General features: G+C 38.8%; 1 protein-coding gene across 4 annotated transcripts in view; it reads right to left on the reverse strand.

Annotated features, from left to right (window-relative positions):
* Positions 1–16,708, reverse strand: part of septin4b (septin 4b) — a 43,897-nt gene extending 27,189 nt beyond the window's left edge. The window contains exon 1 of one of the 4 annotated variants that reach the window (XM_052110481.1): positions 16,678–16,708. Coding sequence is in view for 2 of the 4 variants with exons in the window: in XM_052110479.1 (XP_051966439.1) it covers positions 7,807–7,842 (36 nt within the window). In the remaining 2 variants the exon portion in view is untranslated. Of the gene's footprint in view, positions 1–852; positions 914–7,806; positions 7,917–16,677 lie in introns of those variants that run through there. The other 3 variants (XM_052110479.1, XM_052110478.1, XM_052110477.1) reach the window with 3 other exon arrangements.
* Between the last annotated feature and the right edge of the window lie 6,032 nt (positions 16,709–22,740).

Genomic DNA, 22,740 nt, shown 5'->3' on the forward strand with positions numbered 1-22,740 from the left:
CTCCCCTGAGATCCGATTACACGCACCTGCGTATCATTAGTGGCTAATCAAAGACTGCATATATACCCCGCTTTCACACACACTCTTTGTCTGTTCTCATCGATAGTATATCTGAGACTCCACATCTTTCTACTATGTCAAACATACCCGTTTCTTCATTATTGCCTGCAAGTATCATAAGACTGTTGTGAGTTATCGGTTCATCATGTCTATACCCTGTCTGGATATTACTCACCTGCTGTTTGTCACTCTGCTCAACTGGATTTACTCAATGTTTACATCAGCTGTTCAAAAAACCCTGCTACTGAGTTCATATCTCTGCCTCCGTGAGTCTCTCCGTGACACATTTTAACTTTTAAACCCTCACGCTTTTATTTTGACATTCTGAACTCTCCAGGAAGTCCTGTAAGTGTGTCTGTTTGTAAGAAATTTCACAGTAGTTTAATTAGCTTCTTATTGAAATTCTGGTAAAAACGCACCTCCGGTGGCACACTAAATGCATATAAGTGAAGCAATTGAGCATCTACATCTGAGATGTTGTTCGTGAGTAACGCACGATACCCGATCGGTTTAAAAACTTCAGTATCGGAGCCAATACCGATCCAGGTATCGGATAGGTGCATCCCTAGAGAGTACTGCCCACATGACAAGCTATTGTACTACAAAAGGTAAAACATTTTAACATTTTAAAAAAAAATGTAAAAAAAAAAAAAGTGTAAATCAATGTGTTTAAATAAAAATAACAGGACAAATTATGGCCAAAGAACTCAAGATATCCCCCACTCATTATAGCTCATTATCCTGAGCACAAAGCCCCTATACCTTCATCCAGACATGCAGATAGACTCTCACCTGAAACGCCTTGAGACAGATGAAACAATCTACATTTCTTGCCTTCATAAAGCCAGCTCCTCATTCCCTGCTCCAGACCCAGTGTTCAACGCATTTGCTATGGCTTTTATATCACTACACCCGGGACACAGTGTCCTTCAGCCGCATTGAGCTGCCCCAATGCCCCAGGGAACCAATCAGCATCAGCCTACACCACAGCACCATTGACACAGAGGCCATCACGGGCTATGAACCACTAAACCTGCCCCAGGATGTAGCCACATTTAAAGCCATCACCAAATCTACATAAACAAAACAGCTACATAATCCAATGCCACATCTACCAGCAAACTACTGTCATTTCTATGAATTTATATTCTATGGAATTAAAGACTTGTATTAGTTTGAGGGTGCATGTGTTCAGTGAGATGGGCACCACCGATCAATGCAGTGCTTTCAGCCTTACAGTGCATGATGGAAATTTGTTTACGTGACCTCGTAAGCTACAAATTTCTGGTCACGCCTGATAAAGTCAATGTAATGAGCTTCATATTACTCGAGGCTGACAGAGATGGGGACAAGCCCTACAATTTGCTGCAATTGTTTTACTATCCAGTGTCTTATTACCCTACTGGAAGAGACAGGTCAGGCTGGTTTGTGTTGCTAGTTTTAGACTGGTTTTGGGCACTTCTTAGCAGGCCAACCAGCTGAAAACCAGCTTGGCCAGATTGAGAGACTAGCTTAAACAGGCTTAAATCAACTATGATCAGCGTGGGCTTTTTTTCTTTAGGGTTTACAGTAAATGGATATTTCAACAAAAGCCTCTAAAATCGCATTTATGTGCATATTCAAACTTGGCATGTAAGATTCAGTTATGATTCTTTATGTGACTTTATATCAGTGAAAACCATATTATTTAATATATATATGTGTTTTGTAGACAGCATATTGCCATATATCAGAGCATGGGTGACAGTAACAGGGGAAGATGTTCAGCAGAAAAAACTATACAGGTTTCTCACACAAAAGATTTTGTTTGACTTCAGAGGACTTTGAATCCAGCACAAAGATAGTGACAGTCCCTGGTCAGTCACTGTATGCTTTCATTCTTTGGAAAAGAGCAGCATGAAAGTTCAGCTCAGCTTTTTCTCTTAGTGGTAAATCTGTCTGCGGTTACAGTCTGTTGAGGCAGTAGTTGGAATGAGGTGTGTGATTATACTCTCAGCCACACCAGAGAAAGATTTAAAGAGCAAGATTAAGGAATTTCAGAGCTTGTCCTAGATCCACAGCAAACATTTCCCCCTCCTAAAACTCTATTTTTGTGTCTACATCACAGAGACCCCTTTTACACCTGGTATTAAGATGCATTTCGGGTGATCCGAACACATGTGTTAAGCGCTAAATACGGGGTCTAAAACTTTTTTGGGATCAGATCACAAAAACTACATATGAATGTGGTAAAAACGCATGTGACACATTTGAGGTATAAACACTAATCCGTTCTGTATGTGTCCCGGCGACGCACCACCCCTAACCTATCAATCAACCACTGTGCTAAGAGTTTAAACTTTGCCGGTTATGAGCCGCTTTAAAAGGAAATAAGTGTGAGATCGCAAAATTAAAAAAGCAGATACATACACAAGCACCAAAACTTAATGGATCTTCTTCAGTGAGTATGTTTACACCAGACACCAGAGAGCGACCTATTACGAGAAAGCAGGTTATCACACAAAAACAGCATTCCTGTTTACATGCACTGTACAGTGCATCCGGAATGTATTCACAGTACTTCACTTTTTCCACATTTTGTTATGTTACAGCCTTATTCCAAAATGTATTAAATTCATTATTTCCTCAAAATTCTACAAACAATACCCCATAATGACAAGATGAAAGAAGTTTGTTTGAAATTTTAGCAAATTTATTAAAAATAAAAAAACGAAAATAAATCACATGTTCATAAGTATTCACAGCCTTTGCTCAATACTTTGTTGAAGCACCTTTGGCACCAATTACAGCCTCAAGTCTTTTTGAGTATGATGCCACAAGCTTGGCACACCTATTTTTGGGCAGTTTCTCCCATTCTTCTTTGCAGGTCCTCTCAAGCTCCATCAGGTTGGACGGGGAGCATCGGTGCACAGCCATTTTCAGATCTCTCCAGAGATGTTCAATCGGGTTCAAGTCTGGGCTCTAGCTGGGCCACTCAAGGACATTCACAGAGTTGTCCTGTAGCCACTCCTTTGTTATCTTGGCAGTGTGCTTATGTTTGTCGTCCTGTTGGAAGATGAACCTTCGCCCCAGTCTGAGGTCCAGAGTGCTCTGGTGCAGGTTTTCATCAAGGATGTCTCTGTACATTGCTGCATTCATCTTTCCCTCGATCCTGACTAGTCTCCCAGTTCCTGCTGCTGAAACACATCCCCACAGTATGATGCTGCCACCACCATGCTTCACTGTAGGGATGGTATTGGCCAGATGATGAGCGGTGCCTGGTTTCCTCCAGACATGACGCTTGACATTCAGGCCAAAGAGTTCAATCTATGTTTCATCAGACCAGAGAATTTAATTTCTCATGGTCAGAGTCCTTCAGGTGCCTTTTGGCAAACTCCAGGTGGGCTGTCTTGTGCCTTTTACTGAGGCTGTTCTCCCCCGATCGCTCAGTTTGGCCGGCCGTTTAGTTTTTAATTTGCTAAAATTTCAAACAAACTTCTTTCATGTTGTCATTATGGGGTATTGTTTGTAGAATTTTGAGTAAAATAATGAATTGAATCAATTTTGGAACAAACAAAATGTGGAAAAAGTGAAGCGCTGTGAATACTTTCCGGATGCACTGTATAAGTGGCATACTCTTTACTCCTGTTTAGATGCCACGTAATTTCCCTGTGATGCTTGCGTAAAAAACAAACATTAGATCTGAGGAAGAAAAAAACCTATTTTATCCTCTGTTGCTTCACTTTATTTCCAGATATTCCAGAGGTGTTGCGGTTTGGGTTTCCTTCACTTTCTATCATGACCTAAAGCTGAATTGCATTGCAGTAGTGGAGATTCCCTCTTACATAAACGGGATTACCCCAATGTACAAGCGCATATTAAGGTTGCTCTGATACCATACCAAAATTTTGCCTTTGGTACAATACCAGTCCTGGTACCTCGATATTGATACAAAAGCGATACTATAATCAACAAATAAAAAGTCTCAGATTAGTGATGAAATTACACAGAAAATGACTTGATTAAAGGAACTGCATAAAGTCTCACAGATACAAATGATGCATTTTCCATTTAAAATTTTCTGGATTCTATGTTAAATATTTTCATGAAATGTTATGATCAAATTGATACATACAGCTTTAAACAAATAAAATATTTAATATTATTTTTGGTCATTTAAAATGCTGCACAACAGAACTTCTCAGTACTAATGAAAATATGAATGAAACAAAATTGGATTACCTGTGGCACAAGGCTGCTATGGCTGAATCACAACATGCTGATAAAACATGCTGTGTTTGTGATATCTCTTACAGACGATGATGATGATGATGATAATAATAAAACAATCATTTAATGTTATAGAATTGTTATTCTGAGTATTATTGAATATAACATTTTTATACAGTAGTTATATTCTTCTGTCATCATTTAATAACTTTAAGCAGCATTCTCGAGCTGAAATCTACTAGCTGCACCGGAGGAGTTCTTTTAAGCGTTAACAGCCGTTTATACTCTAAACACATTGCATGAAAATGAAGCACCAGTAGTGTTGTTTTTGTGCGAGTGTGTGTGAAGCAGATGACAGAGCAGAGTGGCACCTCTTTTATTCAGTACCGTGCAGCGCATGCGACTGTATACATTTTAATCAAATTACCTCCTTCAGCTAATGATCACACAAAGCCATATTCAGAGTTTTTTTTAATTTTTAAATTGTCATTGATTTCCTCTCAAAATTGTCACATCTCATGTCATTTTGCTAATTACAGCATACAGTAATATAGTACTTAAATTAGCATCAAGATTATATTGTACAGTTTCAATTGTTTTGGTATCGCAATATTTCATTATTACTGGTAAACTGCGCATGTACGTGAATGACCGTCGATATTAAACACTGATGTTTAGAAATGGGAATAGTTTCTAGTATATGTGATTTTCCCATTGGACTCCCAGAAATGTCACGTCAACATCTGCAAGGATTTTCAGTGGTGGAGAGACCTCCGAGAGGTAAAAGGCTTGAAGACAGATGCAGAAGTTGCTCTTTTTCTACTCGATAGGTGGGTAACATCAATTTTGCTATGTTTCACAGAACCCATATATGCTGTTGTTGTGATGTTAGATTTAGTAGCAGGAGAGATGTGTGTCTGGAGCTGGTGTGCGTAAAACCATCTCGTCTACTCTGCAAGTTACCATAGCAGCAGCAACTTACTGTAGCAACAGTTTGCTTGCTTGCTTGTCTGTTGTTTATTAACATATTAGATTATTACTTCGCTTCGCTTCAGTTATGAGAAAGAGACCTCCACTTCCACGTCTTATACTGTCAGCACGGAGCGCCTAAACCACCTCCACCGCCCGTGTCAAGCATTGGTTCTCAGTCTTTGTCCGACAGGAGAGTTATTACATTGTTAAATTAATAAAATAATATAAAAAGTTATTCCCTATGAATTACACGTCTTCACATGTGTAACGTCACACATCATCTATGTGGAATTACACCGTTGTAACAATAAAACATATTTGACATCAGAGACATTATCTTGCCATGCTACTTTATTCCTTTTTATTTTAGAAATGACAACAAACTTAAGTTTCATCATGTATAACTGACCGTCAAGTATTACAGGCAATAATGTATCATTACATTTGCTAAAATAAATGTCTTGCTTCCAACCAAGTAGCGGGGTTATTGTCACACTTTTTACAGTACTACAAAAAGCATAAGCCACCTGAACTTTCATAGGGATACAAATTACTTCCACTTACTGAAGCTAATTTACCCTCGGGCAGCAGACGCATCTGATTCTGCCATATTAGTCTTTTGGTCAGCAAACCGAACAGTTACTGTCGTTCCCTTGGCAATGTGCATGCATGAATTTGATTCAATTCCAAATGAGCACTGAATGGAGGGGTGTGTTTGTTTTGGCCGTTGAGTTCGAATATCAACAGTGTTTCTCATGAATCGCTGAGTGGATCTTTAAGTGCATGTAAACGTGGCTAATGTGTCTGATATCACCATGCGGGGTCATATGAGAAGCACAACATCTGCAGATCAGTTTAATAGAAGTAATCCACTAAATAATAGACAATTCTGCTTGAAATGTTGCATTTGTGCTTAGATCAAATTTCAGCTGTATCTGTGAGAAATAGCGGGCTGTCTTTTCTGATTTTGTTGTGCTTTACTGTCATGCAGTCATACACTGTTATAGTGATTGATGTGTGTCATCATGAAACGGAGTCGCTCCCCTCCAAATCTGATCACAAGTGGTCACATGAGATGCACTTAAGTGGCCAGGAATAAACACAATGACATATGTGATCGGATCACATGAGACGCATCTTAATACCAGGCGTAAATGGGCAAAAGTGCAAATTTTCCATGTTAAAATAACTATAACATCATAAAAATGAATAATTAAAGTTTGAATTTGTTTTAGATGGAGTATAGCCATCACTGCTGTCACATTTCATGTCAACTAGCCAGATGTTGTAGTGTACACCTGTGGATGTTATTCTCTCGGTCGAAGAAACAGACAGATCAGGCATCTCGCGGCAGTCAGATGTTTATCATTATTCACACTGCAGCAGAAGCCAAACCTCAGTGTATGGACAGCCAGAGACAATGACAAACTCACTGAAGACTCACTGCATGAGCATCTAACACTCTTCAGTCTGTCATGTTCATGGCACAACATCCGTCTCACAAAACATGAGGGGTTTGATTCTGTATTTCTGCACTGATGTGGTGTTGACTCCAGAGTGTGTGTGTGTGTGTGTGTGTGTGTGTGTGTCTGTCAATGGAACTGTTGTAAATCGGCACAGCAGAGCTCTTTGTGTATCGGTGTATGAGTTGGGGGGCAGATGGTGCAAACTCAAATGAAAATAAATCAGGTTTCTCTCATAGGTGCGTCATTCAGAGCACACTTAAAAATGACTCAACTTTTCTTTTAAAAATATATGCATATATATTTTTGTAATTGTGTATATGTGTCATGTTAACATGTGTATATTCTATTGTATCTATGTGCTGATAACACTTCACATTGTATATTAGGCTAAACTAATATATATATATATATATATACACATACATACACATACATACACACACACACACACACACAGATGTTAATTTTAACAGTTAATTTTATATTTTTATTTGCATTACAAATTTATAACAATTAAAATGTATCTATTTAATTTTTTGTTTTTATTTTATCTAATTTATTATTAATATTACTATTATTATCACCCTCATTAATGTTATTATTATAATAATTGGATAGACATTTTCTGTTTTCGTATTTCAGCTTGGCTTATATTTTCTAATTTTATTGAAGTATTATGTGAATTTGATGCATGTTTTTTTAGAAATGTTATGCATGTCATCATTACATTTTATTGTTTTTGAAATATCAGTTTTATTGTTGTATTGGCATCCCTCCATTATCATACCAATATCAGTCAACCACAAATAATAACCAAAAAGAGTTACAGTAAAAGAAGAATATTTTACACAAAAGCTGTATCAATGTTGTCTGATCAGACCATAATTATAAAAAACACATTTTCACATCCACGACTAAAGAAATTCACCATATAGCAGGACACAAATGCATCTGTCAACACAGTCGGTAACTAACTCTTTCTAATCACAATTTTAAAATTCCCAAAATTGTTTTCTCCATGACTGTAACGGCATCAAGCTACTGCAAAATCACAGTGAACATCCACAAAAGCAAACGAGTGTGCATACTGCAGACATACCTTAGAATCGCTGTTTACTTCAGAGTTTGATGCCATGTTTACTAATGCAGAGCAAACGGTCAGCGTGTGAAGGGTTTATCCAGAGAAACATCTGTCTGCATCTCACTGCAGCTCATTTGCATAGCCACACCCCCAGCACATGCATCTCACACCCTCAAAGAAGCCCATATAGATAGCAACAATCCAGTACATGTATCTTACCCTCAAAAATGCCTTATTTACATAGCCACACCCCCAACTTATGCAGTTAGTCATATAGAGTCTGCAGAGGCTTTCAAACATCCAGGATAGTGGATATGCATACAGTCCATTACACTAGCTACCAACGTCCTATAAATGGCTGCTGTCATTTATACTTTGCGTGCACAATATTGGCAACCCCCTTATGCTACAGATGTTACAGACATGTCTGTTGAAAGTGACACTTACCAATACATCGTGAAACTATTCAAAATGCTTTGACTGACTTTGACTTCTTAGACATTGGTATGGTATCCATTAAGGCTGCATGATTGATTGAGATAAGATTAAATCGCAATATGTTCTTGCACGATTATAAACCTTAAAAGGCTGCGTTTTAAAATGTAGTATGTATTTCAATGCTTCAGTCAGTGCTGTGTGAGCAAGTGGCGCCCCCTAGTGTTTTGAGAGCAATATGCGTTATCATTATACCACAATATAATATAAAATGCAATTTTTGGACACATATTTCCATGACGTGGTTCACATTTTTGTGGAATTAACCAACATGGGCATACTATGAATTTATGATGTTCTTTTATTAAAATGTGAGCGCAAAAACAAAAAGAAAATTGGTTTAGAAGTACAAAATAACCTTTTTTTCACATCAATATTTGACATTTATTTATTTTTGTTTATTTTTTTTGTCTTTTTATCTTTCATTGTGGCTCTCTTTTAAATGTTAAATAATTATAACATTTAAAAGAGAGCTACAATGAAAGATAAATATATATATATTTTTTATACATATATAAAATAGGCTTCATTCTCTTTATGTAAAATATAGCTCATTATTATGTGATGTATTTTACTTTTTTATTTAAATTTTGGTGCGCAATATAAGTCGTGAATGTATTTTTAAGATTCACCCAACAATATTGAAGCACTGCTTCAGAGAAGATAGATATGAAAGATCTATTCTATATAGAGTTCTGCTTTTGCGCTCTACCCGGGTCTGGGCATCTCTGACTGCAGTGCCAAGCAAAGCCTGGTGCCACTGAACACATCATCACAACATCCGTCACATCTGAAACACTGCACAGCTCTCAGAACAAAGATACACAACACTTTAAACCCATTAAACTTGTCCTCTAACATCTCTTACCATCAGCGGTCATGCTCTCACCACAAAGACAAGCTTTATTAACTACACTGAGTGACATATGTACATTTCAACTAATCCTGGACATTAAAACTGGGCCCTTCTCTGTGAACCATTGAACTTCAGGATTTGAGATTTGGTGATTACTGGACACTCCAAAAGCAAAGAAACTGGGTGACAGACCGAAAACAGACCCTTTTGGTCACAAGCAAAGCATTCTGGGAAAGATGCAAGATTCTCCATTCAAGTGTCCATAAAAAACGACAATCTCCACAGTTAATCTCACAGGATTAGTCTTCTCTGTTGTCATTATGAGAAAAAAATAGCTGTGATGCGTTGTTCTTCCTCTTTGTTGGGCTAAAGTGTGTCCGTGACGTCAGAGGAGATATATATATATCTCTTTTAATCCTCTTTTTGTAGATGAGTATAAATTCATGGTCTTCAGAATCAGAGGGGAGAGAATTGTACGTTGCCAAAAATGACTTCAAACTATAGAATACACAACATTGCTGAAATTCATGTAAAATTTCTCACATTTTCTATTCATACAGTTAATATTAAGAAATTCTGAGTGGTGCAAAACTCACTGCCATAATGCTACGGTATTGTGGGTGGTTACTAGGGTGTTGCTATGTGGTTTATGAGGCATTCTGAGCAGCTGTGTGGTTGCTAGGGTGTTTTCATCAGAAACTCTGGTCTATCGATATGACTTGGTTCCTATCTTCGTTACAAAGTCAGACAGATGTTGCTAGGGTTGCACACTTTGGACCTGCCAAATACAGGGCTTACCCCATACAAATAATCAATAACAAACAACTATATTCTGCAATTGATAAACCAGGGAGAATAAAAAAACAAAGCCACAATCCATGGAGAAACTCAATATTCTTCTGTCAGGTGTTTTATTCCCCATGACTGTACATGTTGAGCCTTTTCTTTTCCTTTTTTTAAACAGCAAAAAACATGCTTTCTATTTTTGGATGAAATGTTTTTAATCCTTCTGATGGAAAAACATGCTCTAGTTGTCATTGATCTTCCTTAATCTTTCCCCCTTAATCTTTTTTCGGTCAAGTGTAGCTACCGTTTAACGTACTATAGCATCAGTCAATAGCTGGGTTATTATGTGCATTTTGGGATATTGCATAAAACCGCTGGATGGAAAATCTCCAGAACGTATACGCTCACTTGAGATGGATAAATTGTTTACTTGATAAGCAGAAATGCACATAAACTATGATGGAAACACATTAACATAATAAACTCCTATTGAATTTATTACAAATACAAGATGTGCATCAAAAAAGTAATGTGACTGAATAACTAGCTCATAACTGGATTAACCAGCGGACCAATAATCACGTCTAAAATGTTGCTCTGGTCATCCTGAAATAACGGTGTCTAAAAATATCCAAAGCCGGCAAAGAATTTACAGAGAAATGAAATCAAATAAAAACTTAAACTGTGCGGGAGGGGAGTGTTATTGACACTTTTGAAATATATCTTATAGATACACACATTAAAGTCATAAAGAAGCTGTCGCTCTCAGACATGAGAAACGATCTTTACAGTGTTTTGTCTGTGTGCTATAAACCGTGAGTATTATATTAATAAAAATATGTATTTTTCTCTGTAAATGATGATTTTGTCATTTGAACACATGGGATGGAAACGTGGTTAATACAGACATTATTTTTGCAGTAATATGTAGTCTGTTCCAAAACTTAGTGAGCTGCCTCGTTGTCTCCTGCCTACTTAGGCAGCTGTCTTCTACGGCAGCATCCTTGCTGAAATGATGCCTCATAAGAGAGCGTTTTTGAATGCTCTTCATAGGCGGCAGCTCCGTGCATCATTCAAATAGCGCTCCTCATGCACAGTGCACGAGACTCGACTCACAACTGATTTCAGTACAGGTGACGTCAGAGAAACGATGTGATCCTCTAATAAGCATCAATACTCACAGCACACACACATTTTGGGTAAATAGTCAGTTTGGTATCATATTATATATTTATCGATACATTTCAGTTTTGAAGTATATTTATAATCTAAAACTTCTGGACCTCTTGTTTCATCCACCATCTTGGATTTATTTTTCCACCAAGCTCATCACACTGCATTCTGGGAACGCCTACCAGGGGAAGGATACATACGATGCTTCCTTAGTATTTGGCCAAAGCAAGACATCTTAAGAGGCAGTATAATAAAGATACCTACCTTTTGTGGAACCATGTGACGCTATGTGAAGGTTGGTCGCTTAAAGGAGAGCTCCACTTAAACTTTGCTACAATTATCCTTCTAAGCAATATTAACTGGTGAGAACTGTAATAGTTTTGTTTGCTAATTGTGCTGGGAGGTCAGGATGTAGAAAAAATTTAAATCATTGGCCTGTGGGGACATTAAAAAGCACTTCAATTCTCATGTGTCGGATGCCTCGCAGGATCAGGATGGCGGAGGTCCAGTCGATGGTGGCTGCGAGCTTCGTGAAGTAGGTTGGAAGATCTCTAACATTTATGGAGCGCTGATGAATATCTCGACTGGCTTGGAGGGCCTTGCAGAAATGTCAAGTGATCACATCTATGGAGGCGAAACTCCTGATCACATTGTTGAAAAACATGTTGAGTTTCTGGAGTCGGCCAAAAGAGAGCTACAGGCTAACTTGCCTGCTACCAATGAGAATGTGAAACACATGTGGGAAAAACTACAAGATATGGAGTACAGGAACAGGCGTAAGTTTGTTTAGTTGGAATTCCCAAGGGAAAGGAAGGTCAAGATATGGTGATGTTTTTGGATGGGCTTATTCAGAATTTGATCGGCACAGTGGCCCTGTCGGCTCAAAATTGAGCATGTGCTTCCCACGGCGGACTCTTGCGGTCGGCTGACAGAGACTTTGTTCTAGGATTGGTGAGGAAAAAAAAGTTGTGCTGGGAGGACCACAACATCATGTTTTTTCCAGACTTTGCTAGATTGACTATCTGCTTCACCAACAGTGATGGTGATTTTGCACTGCTTTTTCCAGCTAAGCTGAGAATTGATGCCAAGGGTGGTCGCAAGACATTTACATGCCCATGACGAGCTATGGGCTTCATTAAATCAATGGTGTGAGTGTGTAATTTTGTCTGCACTCAGTCAACAATACAGACTACACATCGTGCATTTTACTGATGCAGCCTGAGTGGGTGTTATTCTGTTGGCTGCTCATTGACTCTTTTTTTTTTATTATTATTATTTTCTCCTCTTTTTCTCCCTTTATTAGCCAATATTGTGGAGTTAATTTGTTCATTTTTTGGATTCGATGTGATTATTTACTGGGGCTTATTTTATGGAATAGATTTTTGTGCAATTTAATGGCACGTTTATGTAAAAAACAAACAACCCAAAAAACACAAGGAGAGAAAAAAAAATACACAGGACTTGAGCAATCCAGTAGCAATAGTGTTGCAGAAAATCTCATGAGTGTGCATGAGCGGTCGTATTTCCAGTAGTGCATGGGGTGGGCATGTGTTTTGCAGTGCTGGTTCAAGTAAGAGCAGGGGAGTCATCACATTGAACATTTACAATTTAATTTTCTCAAACAGATTAAAGATAATTTAGAAAGAGTCATTATTGTTTTGAGTGAAAAACAGGGGCAAAACCTTATTTTGGCTAATATTTATGCACCCATCGCTGATGATCAGAACTTTTTTAATGGATCCTGAGGGGAAGCTAAAAGCTGCTGGGATCCTTCATGATATGGTTTTGAATGGGGACTTCAATCTTTTAATGGATCCAGTCTTTGAACATAGTGATGCAAAAGTGTGAAGACCCTTTAGAGCAGGGGTGACCAACCCTGCTCCTGGAGAGCTACCTTCCTGCAGAGTTTATATCCAACCCTAATCAAACACACCTGAACCAGCTTATCAGGGTCTTTAGGATTTCTTGAAAATGACAGGCAGGTGTGTTGGAGCTAAACTCTGCAGGAAGGTAGCTCTCCAGGAGCAGGGTTGGTCACCCCTGCTTTAGAGCAACACTGACACTTCAAAAAATCTTGGTCTTAGACATTTGGAGACTTCTGAACCCATATGGGAGGTACTACAACATTTTTCATCAGATCATCAGATTTACTCTAGAATAGGTTTTTATTGTTATACTTAAGTCACTTATTCCATCTACCACTGACTGCTTAACTGGGAACATTTTAGTTTCAGATTATGCTTTGATGTGTTTAAGAGATGTTGACGTATATAGAGAAAGGAAAATGGCTAAAGGAGATGCGCTGTAACATCTCTTCTACAAGACCCTGAATTTCAACAAATGTTAAAGAAAGAAGTCAATGTTTATGTAGAAACCAACATTTCCTCAGTGTCCTTGGAGGAGCTCGTTGAGGTAATTAAAGCCTTGCCAACAGGTAATGCACCGGGACCAGATGGTTTTGCTGCAGAATTCTTTAGATCTTATGTCACAGAACTGGCTCCACTTACATTTACATTACATTTATGCATTTGGCAGACGCTTTTATCCAAAGCGACTTACAGTGCACTTATTACAGGGACAATCCCCCTGGAGCAACCTGGGGTTAAGTGCCTTGCTCAAGGGCCCAACAGTGGCATCTTGGTGGTGCTGGGGCTTGAACCCCCGACCTTCCGGTCAGTAACCCTGAGCCTCAACCACTGAGCCACCACTGCCCCAATTCCACTTATGTTGGAAGTTTACACAGAGTCATAAAAGAAAGGTGAACTATCGCCAATATTAATCACATGATGCAAGCCCTGATCAGTCTCATTCTTAAAAAAGATAAGGACTCAAATGAATGTAAAAGAGATCGTCCAATTTCCCTAATCCAGTCAGATGTAAAAATATTGTTTAAAATTCTTGTTAATCGATTAAGCAGAGTTATTACATTTATTATACATACAGGTTTGGGAACACTTTTAATGGGTGGATTAAGTTACTTTATAAACAACCGTTAGCAGCAGTGCAAACTGATGGATTAATTTCATATCTTTTTTCTCTTGATAGGGGAACCTGGCAAGGCTGTCCTCTCTCCCCTTTATTGTTCTGTCTTTCCCTGGAACCATTAGCAGCTACTCTACACAGATGATATATTATTATTAGTCTCCGACCCTAATATATCGATGCTGAGCCTCCATAAAATTATTAGTTCCTTCTCCAAATTTTCAGCATTACAGGGTGAATTGGTCTAAATCAGAAGCTCTTGCTCGAACAGTAAATTGCCCTCCCACAGCTTTCCAACCTGGCACCTTTCAATGGCCAAAGCAAGGGATTAAGTATTTAGGAATTGTATTTCCAGCAAATCTGAGTTTATTTTGACCCATTAATGAAAAGGTTCTCGTGTGATGTGGCGAGGTGGGCTTCACTACATTTGTCTATGGCTGTGAAGGGCAATGCTATAAAAATGAATTGTATCCCAAAATGTAATTATCTACTACAGTCTCTCCCCTTAGAAGTTCCTCTTTCTAATTTGAAACACTTTGATAGAATATCTAAGTCCTTTATTTGGAATTGTAAATGGCCTTGTTGTATTTCAGTAAGTTACACAGACCAATTTACTAAAGAGGTTTAGGCCTCCAAAATGTTTTAATTTTTTATTACATTTACATTTATGCATTTGGCAGACGCTTTTATCCAAAGCAACTTACAGTGCACTTATTACAGGGACAATCCCCCGGAGCAACCTGGAGTTAAATGTCTTGCTCAAAGACACAATGGTATTGACTGTGGGGATCGAACCAGCAACCTTCTGATTAACAGTTATATGCTTTAGCCCACTATGCCACCACCACTTACTATGCTTTTAATCTTAGACACTTGGCCCATTGGTCTCTTCCACCTGAGAAAGCCCCTCCCTAGTACTACATTGAAAAAGCGGTCCTTGCCCCAATATCGCCATTGCAAATTCTTAATATCAAACTGCCTTGAGAAGTGAAAATGCATCCCATTATTTCACATTAACATTCAGTATGGACAAACATTTCCCGTTTGTAAAATTTTGATATTTACCTAAATGTTTCCTCAAGCATATGGCTGAACCCCAAATAGTGTATTAACAAGTCCCCCTTTTTCTGGACAGAATGGATTGAGAGGGGTGTTGCTACACTTTGTGGCCTTAATGAAAACTGAGCTTTGAGAACATTTGAAAATATAACACAGAAATTTGGCATTTCTAGGTCTACATTTTTCAGGTATTTACAGTTGAAGATACTATCTCATGATATACTATTATTTACAGCTAAAGCTGCAGACACCCTCTGTATGGTGCTCACAGACTTTGTAAAGGGGCATGAAGTGTCAGTGTATTATTTCTCGTTGATTCAGAGTCTTGGTGACGGGAACTCAACATCTCTTAAGAGGTTATGGGAAAGAGATTTGAACTTGGAATTGGAGGTGGGAAAGAATGTTTTATTTTATTTTAATTATGTTTAGGGATGCAAGTGTATGTCTTATTCAGTTTAAGATTTTGCATCATTTCTACTGGACTCCCTCTAGATTATTTAGGCTTGGTCTAAAAGACACCGATCTGCTGGCGAAGTCAGTTGGAGGATGCAGATATGGCACATGATCTGTGGTTCTGCGCTAAGATACAAGAACTCTGGGTAAGAGTCCAGAATTTATCTGTGAGGTTTTGGATCCTCAAATTTCATTCTGCCCCAGACTATGTATATTGGGTGATGGGGCAGTTATTAAAGTAGGTGACAAATATACTAAAAGCTGGGTCCAAACTAGTGTAATGAAGGAAGTCAATTTGCGCTCCCTCATTTCAAGAATGATACACAGATGTCATATAAACAGTTTGGAAGTTTGGACACAGATTGGACACATTTGGGAAGAAATGGGGCAGGTAGGGCCTGGGTAGCTCAGTGAGTATTGATACTGACTATCACCCCTGGAGTCCTGAGTGGAATCCAGGGTGTGCTGAGTGACTCCAGCCAGGTCTTCTAAGCAAACAAATTGGCCCAATTGCTAGGGAGGGTAGTCACATGGGTAATCTCCTTGTGGTCGCTATAATGTGGTTCTCTGTCTTGGTGGGGCACGTGGTGAGATGTGCATGGAGGCAACTGAGATTCGTCCTCCGCCACCCGGATTGAGTCACTATGCCATTTCGAGGACCTAAAGCGCATTGGGAATTGGAATTGCTTTTTTTAGACACTATCAGTTAGGTTTAAGTGATGGTTAATGGTAGGGATGTCTGTGTTGTGTCTACATTTCATTTCCTTTTAGATCATTACCCTTACAGAAAATCTAGATTTGCCACAAACTTGCTGCAAATTCGGCACTCATTAATTTACATATGCAAATTCGTTTTGCTGCAAATTCTTCATTGTCACCAAAGGTTAGCTACATGTTCACCACTACCGGTGAAGAACTGCAAACTTCTGGCAAACATTTGCAGCAAACAGCAAGCTCAATTGCATGTGAAAATAATGGAAAGTTTGCCAGAATTATATATTTTTTAAGGGTATTGGTTAGGTTATGTTTAAGTTTTATGTAAGGGAGGAACATTTTCCTCATTAAAGCATCCATCTAATATTCACCTTAAAAACTCCTCCGATTACGACACCATTTCACTCGCTTTTGGCATCCCCGCTGGACATTTAATCGGGAAACTGCAGCAAAACATGTAATGAAGCACATCATCTCATGAGATAAGTCTGAACATTTGATATATTATTTACAAGCTCTAAACAGTATATTCATTTGAGACTGCATCCAAAAAACAATTTGAACTATTACATATGATGTGATGTTAATGATAAATGAGAATATATCAAATATATGTAAAATAACTTTGATATCAGCATGAGAATGTTTAAATGTAAAATAATGTTTTTCACTGATGTGTGCGGATGACAGGACCGAGTGGCGCCATCTACTGTGCACTGGCGCAGACATCCATTTCTAAACAAACAACAAAGGTTTACCTAGCTATTTCAGTGATGACATATCATAGACTTCTGTTGTTTTCCTATAAAGCGACAGTATTTATAACTATAGAACTCACCCAAAAAACTTTTTTATAATACTATTATTATTATTATTATTATTATTATTATTATTATTAATAATAATAATAATAATAGAAAACATTATTTACTTAATTCACATACATTTTTAAGGTAAGGTATTTCTAACCTTAGGTATGATAACAGGTCATTGCAAGGCTTGCCTTTGCAAACACGACCACTAATAACAGAAAGATCCCGTGAGATCATGTTCTCCCCGTTTTTGATGACAAACACACACACACAATACCCTGGAGGCAGACTTCATATCATCTATTATCTCAAAGCATGTTCAATATTTTACACAGAAAATGGTTTGTTGTTGTCTCGCTTTTTCCACATTGCTAGTTGGTCCTCATGTCAGACTATAGTCTCTCAAGGGCCGACTGGCGCTGCCAAAGCACCTTTTACAGACTTCCTGTCGCATTCAATTAGTCTTTATCTACAACTCTTCTAGGTTCCTGTTCAAACTGGAAGCAAGCTCAGGCGATATCCTCTCACTCAGAGTCAGGCGAGCGATTGCCTTTATGTGTTTTGCTGATGAAGCACTACCCTCAGCAATCGAGTGGCAGGACGCGGCAGCCTGAGGCCATTACAGCTGCACAGAGATGCTGAGATGATACAGCGCTCATAGGGTCTTATTCATGTGCAGACTGGTCCTTTACTAGTGGCTACAAGAACTGAAAATTGTAGGCATTTGTGCATGCTAGAGGGCTAATTAATGGTTCGGAAAGGCAGGGCTGACTTCTGCAGCTTTATTTTGCATATATCCCAAGATTTCGTTATAGCCTCAAAAGAAATGAGCAAAAACATTATGCTTCAGATAGTTCAAGTCATTCAAATTAAATGGCTTAATATAGCAGAACAGTGTTTCTGAACTGGTAAGTTTTTAAATGCTCTACATTGGCTGAACCTCACAAATGCTGATACACATGCAGAATATCAATCAAGATTTAAAGTTACCATGTTGAAAATCTAACAACGTAATAGTCTAATAAGCATAAAAGAAACAGCACAGAAATATAGATGCACACCACACCCGCACCCTCGGATCCCCTTGGGCAAGTTAGATGCGAGGCTGGGGGAATTGCCGCATGCGTCAAAGCTGACGGACATGGATGCCGGTTTCCCCCACACTTGCTGCAGCCCTTGGGAAGACAGGCCACCAAAGCAGCCGCCACCCCTCGCACCATGGACCATGGAGGGGAGCAAGTGCGGCCATCGGACCATGCCCATGTCCTGGACCATACCTGTGGATACTACTCCTTCCTTCACTAAGCCTTCTTCACCGCGAGGATGCCAGATTGCCCGTAAACATTCTTTCTCTGTCGCACCACCGTACACAGACGGTCTTTATCACTCTCGGAGGCTTGATTAGCCTGATAAGGGGCGAGGTGTGTAAAATCACGACCCGGCACTGCCCTTCGCCCTGTCACATTCCTTCCTCGTTCTCTCAGGCCAGGGAGCCCCCAGCATGACATACACCCCCTTCTTTCCCTGGGGCAGGATGTGACTTATCCCCCGTCTGCCGGCAGGTCATCCCCGCCTTCCTGAATCTGGGAGTGGAAAGGGGAGGGTAACAATAATGAAAATTAGAGGGGTACTCCCTGTAACAGTGCAGTACCCCCAACATAAAAACTATAAAATTTAAAAGAGATGTAAAAGGCTAATGTGGAGTGGCAGTGGGAGTGAGAGAGGAGAGAAACACTTACTAGCCGGTTCTCTGATATGCTGTAGCTTGGTCCTCGGCCACGCCTCCACCCTCTAACGGACAACAGCTGTGCCAGCCCCTGTCGGCGGGAATGCCCTGCCGCATTCTCTGGGAACAGAAGGGATCTCCCCTGCCCCTGGCAGTGGTTCTCCCGCTCCAGGCAGTCGGCAGCGAGCCCCTTCACACTCGCGGTCAGTGGTATCAGACCCCGCCGCCTTTCAGCGGCTGTTATGTGTCTCCTCCACCCCTGGCAGCAGCCCTGACCAAGGTGGTATTCCCTATATGCCTACTCTGGACGTAGGGCATGGTTGAGTAAGTAGCATTCCTGTATGAGTAGCTAAAGAGTGTGCACCTGCAGCTCCAGAATCTGTGTTCTAGTTGGAGCATGGGCGGTACCACCGGAGCAACGCTTGGGAGTGGGTGGGGGATGTGGCGGAATGTCCAGCACCATTCCTGTGGACACTACCCCTTCCTTCACAAGGCCCCATTCATCACAAGGATTCCAGATTCCCCTTTATTTTGGACACTAATTCACCATGGAGACTTTATTCCTATTTTATGAAAATGTTTATTTTCCTAAATTATATTTTTTCCAATAAATACCTCTACGAGGCTTGACACCACACCAACTGTGTATATCTCTTGCTCACCCCACCACAGTGGTTCATTACAGTTTTTGACCAATAAAATAATATTTCACATTTTCTCAATTTTAGCAACTAGCCACATTTTGTTTTCTAGCTTCCCCACCTGCTACACTGGGTACTGCATCTTTCCCACAAATTGCATACTTTCCTCTCAAAAGGGGTTTATGCACACAAACATGTTGAGACACACAAACACACATTTTTTAAATTCTGAAGAGGAAATGGGCCATATTTTAAGAGTTACATGTGACAAGTCATGGCAATGAAGTTTTGGTATTTTAGTGCAAGCATGTGCTAATTTTAAGGGCAAGTCTGTGAAACTGTGCTGGGCTGGGTCAACTGCATTTTAATTCTGAGGTTCTTCTCCAGTAATTGCACTGTCTGCTTCCAATGATATACATTTATATTGAAATAATGTGTAGTTCGAGGTTTGTGTTTCATTACATATTAAAGAGTACTCCAAATAACTGTATTTTCACACAATGGAGGTAAGGATATTTGAATCTTATTATGCAAAAAATCAACACTGGTATCGGTTCGGGATCGACCGATACGGAGATTTCAGATATTGGATAGGAAGAGAAAAAGTGGCATAGGTGCATCCCTAATGGAAAACGTGGCTTTCATCAGGAGTTGAATGTAGGCTCCATTTAATTAAAGAGAATCTAAGTATTATTAATATCATTGATCTACTGAAACACAAATGATGGCTAGTATTAACAGTAATTGTGTCAACCATCCAGGTTAGGCTGTGGATCGAGGGATCTTTTTCCTTTTTTTTTTTTGTACGCACATATACACCAAAAATATTTCTTAATTTCTTAAGAATAGTGTATAACCACCTGCCCAAATCCAAACGTTTTACACTTTAACTTCTTCCAACGGACCCTTCTAATGCAAAGAGTTGGAAAAATAACTAAATATCTAAATTAGATCATAAATACAATTGTCAATATAACAATAATAATAATTGAAAAATAAACCATGACCTCTAGAAAGTTTAGCACAAATCTCATTTTTGTTTCATAAAACAGCTACAACAGTGATCGTCAGGGACCGTATTTGATGCTCCACTGTATAAATAACTTTTTTACCACCTGACGGTGGAATCTCCAAACTGCAAATGCATGAACTGATTTTAGAGTTTGCCCTGAAAACAGTCATGCTTTTGAAATGTCTTAACGCAATGAACTATCTCTCAGGAAAATATCAAATTACACTTTGCGCCTGTTTAAAGACATTTAATACACCCACAGCTTGCCCGCATACACACACAGAGAGCCCAAACACTTTGTGACACTGCAATTAATTGTTCGGCATTAGTGGGAAGGAATGGATTTGTTTTAATGGACATGTCAAGTGGGCCCATTTCAACTGCTGGAAATGTCGATGGAGATTCATTTGAGAAATAAGCATTTATTAAAATAGTAACTCTAAAATGTACACAGTTGATGTTCTACAGTATAAATGATTGTAATATAGTTAAGATATTATGAAATGTCAAAAGTGATTCAAATAATCATAAATTGACATCCTTGGCCAAAGTTTTTAAACTTATTTTTTTATCTTTAAAATTATGTTATTATGTCTATAAAATCATAATTATTCTCAACTGCTTCTGCTGCTCTTCTTTTCACAGAACATATTCCAACACAGCCCTTAATTAAATTCAGATAACTGGTTTTGTATTCATAGATTTTCATAAAGCCTTTGATACAGTTAATCACACACTTATTATAACCAATCTAAATATTTTCAATCTATCAATAAATAGTATTGCCATTATATCACCTCTACAGATCCACAAGGCTCGGTACTCGGACCACTTCTATTTCTTCAATGTACTAATGACTTTCCTTCAGCTGATCCCACTGTATGCTGAAGACACAGTCATCTTTACATCATATAGTAACTTGATACAAATTACAACCACACTAAATGAAAATATGAATGCATTGCACACATTGAAAGATGTGTTTTGTGAGCTGTGAAAGAGTGGTGGTGGCGTAGAGTTTCAAAACTGGTATTCAGAAGGTTGCTGGTTCGATCCCCACAGCCACCACCATTGTGTCCTTGAGCAAGGCACTTAACTCCAGGTTGCTCCGGGGGGATTGTCCCTGTAATAAGGGCTCTGTAAGTTGCTTTGGATAAAAGCGTGTGCCAAATGCATAAATGTAAATGTAAATCTTTTATTTACGCATTTACCGTTAATAAGCGTAATCACTGGTTTGAATAGGGTGGAGCCTTTGCGAAGTGACACCAGGTGGACACAACACTGATGCACACGCCACAAAAACACACAAGCGATTCTGTGATGAGTAAACTACCTTGATTTTTATTGTAAAAAAACAAGCATAGTTATCAAGTTCTTTGGCTCTGTTAGGCACAATTTAATGACCACAAAAGCATGTGCAGTTCAAAGCGGCTCGAAGCTGACATTGACACCTTGACGCAAAACATGAATGCCGCTTTCATTTTTGCTGTAGTACAGCAGATAGCCTCAGCCTTCCAGCTAATATTGTTGGGTATTAGAGTTAAAGAGATTTTGCCTTATTCATCATAATTTATTTACTTGCTCTGTGTGGTACATCCCCTCAATTGTCACAATGTTCAAAATAAAAGCATTACAAAAAAGTTTAAGAGATTAAATGCGCATTGCAATGAATATGCAACTTATGGGGAATCTCCTACTTAGACTTTGAGAAACATTTAATGTTATTTGAAACGGTGCTATTTTAGTGCACTTTGGAGCCCAAAAGTGTCACTTTCTTCACATTACACATCAGGACTTTTAACATTAATATCAAGGTTATGTTTATCTTAATGCTCTGGGTGCCGCAAGGTGTTACAATCTATTAGTAGCAATTCTTTTAAGATTTCATGGGAAGCATCGTTCCGCTCAACAATTTCACGAACGTGCAAATACGAATTCGACACCTGTATTGTGATGAACACTCATGAGATTGGGTTGAAATATGAGATGACAAACACAATTTCTGAAGCAACCATGTCATTGTGTGGCGTTTCTAAAACACTTTCTCCGTAAAAAAATTAATTGTGCAAAAAAGTAGATATAAAAAAATGTGATTCCGTTAGACTAGGTTGTATACTTTATATTTAGATGACAATGTTTCGGAACAGAACCAATTTGTCATTTTCTTTGTTTTGGAAGTATCTGATATTAGCAAGCCAGTTAGTGAAGTGCTGTTCAATAAACACATTCAACCATCATGAAAA

This window comes from Xyrauchen texanus, chromosome 38 (genome assembly GCF_025860055.1).
Source record: "Xyrauchen texanus isolate HMW12.3.18 chromosome 38, RBS_HiC_50CHRs, whole genome shotgun sequence".
NCBI lineage: Eukaryota > Metazoa > Chordata > Actinopteri > Cypriniformes > Catostomidae > Xyrauchen > Xyrauchen texanus.